The sequence below is a fragment of the Gastrolobium bilobum genome, unplaced genomic scaffold (genome assembly GCF_033153095.1).
Source record: "Gastrolobium bilobum isolate Gb01-03AN ecotype WA unplaced genomic scaffold, APGP_CSIRO_Gbil_v1 utg7258, whole genome shotgun sequence".
Lineage (NCBI taxonomy): Eukaryota > Viridiplantae > Streptophyta > Magnoliopsida > Fabales > Fabaceae > Gastrolobium > Gastrolobium bilobum.
In genome coordinates this window covers 205,123-209,915 of record NW_026896893.1, presented here as the reverse complement: position 1 = coordinate 209,915, position 4,793 = coordinate 205,123, and the positions used below count along the sequence as shown (strand labels likewise).

Genomic DNA, 4,793 nt, shown 5'->3' with positions numbered 1-4,793 from the left:
GAACTAAAGTTCTGTCACAAAACATTAACTAGGAACGATTTAGGGACGAAAATTGTTTCGTCTCAAATTTCGTCCCTAAATTATTTAGGGACGGATTTATGGCTTTTAGAGATGGAATTTGTCTATCCCTAATACCAATTTTTTTAGTAGTGAGGTGTAACAACAATAAATCATGACAATACAACATATATATATATATATATATATATATATATATATATATATCAATTTAATGTGAGTGCAACAATAAATTCTACTTGCCAGAGAAACTATAATGTATGAATTACTCAAGGAATGGTATATATATATATATATATATATATATATATATATATATATATATATATATATATCAATGTAATGTGTGTGCAACAATAACTTCTACTTACCGGATATACTATAATGTATGAATTACGCAAGGAATGGTCCGTCTTGAAACATACTATGTATAACGAATGGTCCCTCTTATACCAAGCACAAGGAATGATCTCTCTTAGGTTGGTTGTCTCTTCCACCTTTTTCTCGAATCGACATTCTTTTGTGAAATGCCCCACCTGGCCACAATTGTGTCATTTATCAGAGTTGCAATCCTTCGCATCGTGACCATATTTTCCACACTTGTAGCACTCGATGTTGGAATAATTCGACCGGCCGCCTCTCCCACGACCGCATCCTCTTCCATGCCAATTTTGTTGGTTTGATTGCCCCTTCCATGCCAATTTAGCATTTGAAAATATTTTAAGACTTATTGAATAATTGTAGTTTTAATATTATGTTACAGGGTTCCTGTAAGAACCTGCACCATTAAATAATTAATTAAATAAAATTATTGATACCGGAGCATGGATTTGATAAAGATTATGTATAATTATGATAAGATAAATATTTAGAAAGTCGAATAATGCTTAAAGTCATTTTTCTAACGAAAAGCGCAAATACCGGTTCTGCTTCGCGGTATAGATGCGTACCGGTGAAGTATCCCGAAAAATTATAATAAAAATATGAATATTCCTAGAAAAATATCTAGGTCAAGGATATCAAGTCTGGAGTAAGAATAATGAGTGTTGATGCCATAACTAATATCGACTACGTATAAAATGCGTACCGACAAAGTTCTGCGAAAATTATAATAAAAATATGATAATTTCTATAAAAATAGCTAGCTTCATAAGAGGAAGTTTGAGATTAAAATAATTAGTGGAACTATTAGAACTAATATCAACGGATTAAGTTAGTGCGCCTATAAATAGGAAGGCACAATAACTTAGGTCATAATTTTTGCATGCTCCTACGTGAATGCAACTGCTGCCTTCTGTGTTCTCCCCCTTGCCACCCCTTCCCTCTTCAAGAGAACCCCAAGTGATCACATTTCTCCTTGTTTTCTTCACCAAAACACTAGTGTTGAGTGTGAGCAAGCTTTGGGAGGTAGAAAGGCACCTCATTTCTGAGTTGTGGCCACTGTGTAGTGAGGGTTAGGGGCTGACTTCATTGATTGTGGTGTGGAAGTCATTTCCTTGGCATTTAAATCTTCAAGAAGCTATTTTAGGAGAAAAAAGACCAAGCTTGTGAACCATTTTCGTGGCCTTGTAGAGGCAGAATCATTGAGCAGAGTAGAGAGCTCCAAGATCATCCCCCTTTTCTGTTTTGAGCATTTGGGTATAAGCTTCAACCTTTGTTCCTGAGTTTTCATGAAAAAGATCAAGTCTTGGCATGTTAAATGAGATGATTAATTAACCAACATGAACCCTAGCTTAAATGTATCTAAATATGCATGTTAGAATCTCTGGTAACATTAAAAATGGAACCTTGGAAGGATATCTTCGCGAAAATGCAGAACTGCATTCTGTCGTGAAATATTCGAATATGGATATCCGGGTATTGACCCTGTGATATCCGGATATGGATATCCAGATATACCCCCGAGGAATATCCGGATATTCTGGGAAATTCGTAGTTTGAGCCATTCTGTCCAAACAGAAGCGTGGTTTAGGTTTCTGGACCCAATATTGGCTAGTATGAACCTCTGTTAACTAAGTTAGAACCTAAGATATTGAAGGCTTATGGCTTTGAGAGAAGCCTACGACCATTAAAGGATAAAGGAAACATTGTCCTAATGCAATGAAATGCTAGACTATGGATATTGATGATGTGAATGTTATGAAAACAGATCATTGATTTTGTTGGACTTTGTTATTGCGTGTGACCCTTTGGACACCAAGTTGTGAGGGAGGAGTTAGCTTGACAGGTAAGCTTCTGGTCCTCAAATTGATCTATTTCTTGTTCCACCGACCTCTATAGGAGGGTGGTTTATGTGCATATGAAAATGATATATGCATTGATATATGTGGATATGCCTGTTGATTACTTACACGATCAGGCTACGACCCTGGTGTGTAAGGCATAAGGTTGTGACCCTTATGTTTAATGTAATGTATGGATGTGATATTGACTACTTATACGATCAGGCTGTGACCCTGGTGTGTAAGGCATAAGGCTGCGACCCTTATGTTAGGTAGGTCGCAGACGTGTGTAATTCCTATCTTGTTATCTGGCCAGTTGAACCGCACTTACATACATCACATGAGATATGAACTGTGGAACATGACTTGATGAGCATTCATATATATATACATATATATATATATATATATATATATATATATATGTATGTATTTACATATATATATATATATATATATATATATATTGCTTCGCTTATATTGCCTGAACATGAGCATGCATCGTATTTAGCGTTTCGAACTTATTATATACTTGCAAGTGAGCTTGGGACGGATGAGTCCTTGAGGACCCCTTGTCTTAATGAGATTTTTTCTTAGAGAGCTCACCCCGTGTTGGGAACATTTTCAGGTACAGGTACCTCTGAGGTTGAGACCTCTGATGGCAGGAGGCCGGAGTTGAGCTGATATTATGCATGTTGCTTTACTGTCATATCTAGACATGATTATGCTTTGTTATCGCTTATTTAGCTATATGACTTGAGACTTGATTTAGAAGTGTTTTATTTGGTGAGCATGAGGGTTGTCCATGCCAAATTGGTATAAGCTATGTTTATTCCTGACTTACATTGTATCTTTGTTCAGGATATTGTCTGGTCTGCATGTTGTAGTTATATGACTTGATACACTCTTTATATTATGAGGTTATTCAGTGTCGTTATTTATTGCAATTTACATACAAGCGATATTTTGAAATGAAATAAGTAAATCCACTTGGTTAATAATGAATGGTTTCATAATTGGAAACAGTTAGCTTCCGCATTTATTGAGCTGCGCTATTACCATTTATATGTTTAATACACCGGCTGCACACGGGATGTTACCATTCCCTTTGTTATATTCCTTTTTTTTGGTAAATCCCTTTGTTATATTCCTTATTATTTGTGCAAGTTGTATATGTTTCATATTTTTTTTTTCAAATAATCATTTTTATTGTTTGCTGTACCTTGCGATAAATTAATGGATTACAAAGGGAGGAACAAATTAGAAAAAAAAATTGCGTTGATTTAACCATAGGAAAGTTATGAATATTTTAAATATATTTTGAAAATAACAAGAACGAATCCATTATTTTTTTAATAAAAAGAAATAGCAAAAGCCCTTAATTCAACACACAGCTTTAATTTCTTGTTCTTTTTCTTTTATTTTTATAAATTTTCAATTTTACATGTGAATTATTATTATTATTAACAAATGCTAACAATTTAAATTTATTAAAATTTTGTAACAATTAATCTTGAAAATGCTAATATTACCAGTGTAGAGAAGAAAAAAATCAAAAGTTGTCTACTGTTTCTCTTAGTATAATAATTAAAAATCAATGTGAATCGATATTTTTATAATCAATCAATAATTTTTTGTTTTGATACTTTCACAATATACAAGTGCTCAACTCGTATAATTTAATTTTGTATTTTCCTATATTTTAAATAAAAATTATTTAAGATATAAATTATACTTAACTAGATAAAATAAAAAAGAAAAAAAGAAAATTTATAAAACAGAATAAGAACGTTACATAACCGGCTGGTCCAGCTTCGTCATGTGCTTCCCTCACAACACAAGTAACAGAAAAACCTTTAAGCTTTCAAGAAACCAAACTCCAACTGTGTTATTGTCAACAATGGCATATGACAACAACGTGGATCTTTGTACTCATTTATCACTTGCTAGGTGTCCTTGTAATACAATGGTGTGTACCCGTTTGTCACTTGGTAAGTGTCATTGCAACACAACCAATGAAGATGTCTCTGTTTCTTTAACCAAGCAGAGGAAGATTTCTGAAGAAACCTCTGTCGCTGCAAGAAAGAAGGTTTGTGGAGAGAGAAGTTGGGGTTACTCAACCGATTTGATGTTTTGTGATGATCCTTGGAAGATCAAGAAAGTCCTCAATTGCAGTGATCTTGGCAACATGAGCAGGCTCTTGCTCCCTAAAGATTTTGCTGAGAATTTGGTGGTGCCGGTGTTGGATGGAGACGTTAAAAGAGGTGTTCATGTTGACATTTGGGATGAAGACACTGCCACCATTCATTCTTTAATTTTCAAGAAATGAGTTTCTTCAAGAAGCTATGTTTTCATTGGGAATTGGGTTAAAGATTTTGTATCAAGAAGAGCTTAAAGAAAGGGGATGAGATAGGCCTTCATTGGGATTCATACAATAATCGCTTTGATTTTTCTGTTCTTGATGCCATTTAGCATTGATAGCAATAATAGGATTCCTTTTATAGAGAAGGTGTATTGATATTTTCTCTTGTTCTTATTGGTTGTGCAATTTGA

At 34.2% G+C, this 4,793-nt stretch overlaps 1 protein-coding gene across 1 annotated transcript; it reads left to right on the top strand.

Moving 5' to 3' along the window:
* The first annotated feature begins 4,140 nt into the window (after window positions 1–4,140).
* Window positions 4,141–4,569, top strand: LOC133302688 (B3 domain-containing protein At2g33720-like). The gene has a single exon (XM_061502502.1). The coding sequence runs from the start codon at window positions 4,141–4,143 to the stop codon at window positions 4,567–4,569; it is 429 nt and encodes a 142-aa protein (XP_061358486.1).
* The last annotated feature ends 224 nt before the right edge of the window (window positions 4,570–4,793 follow it).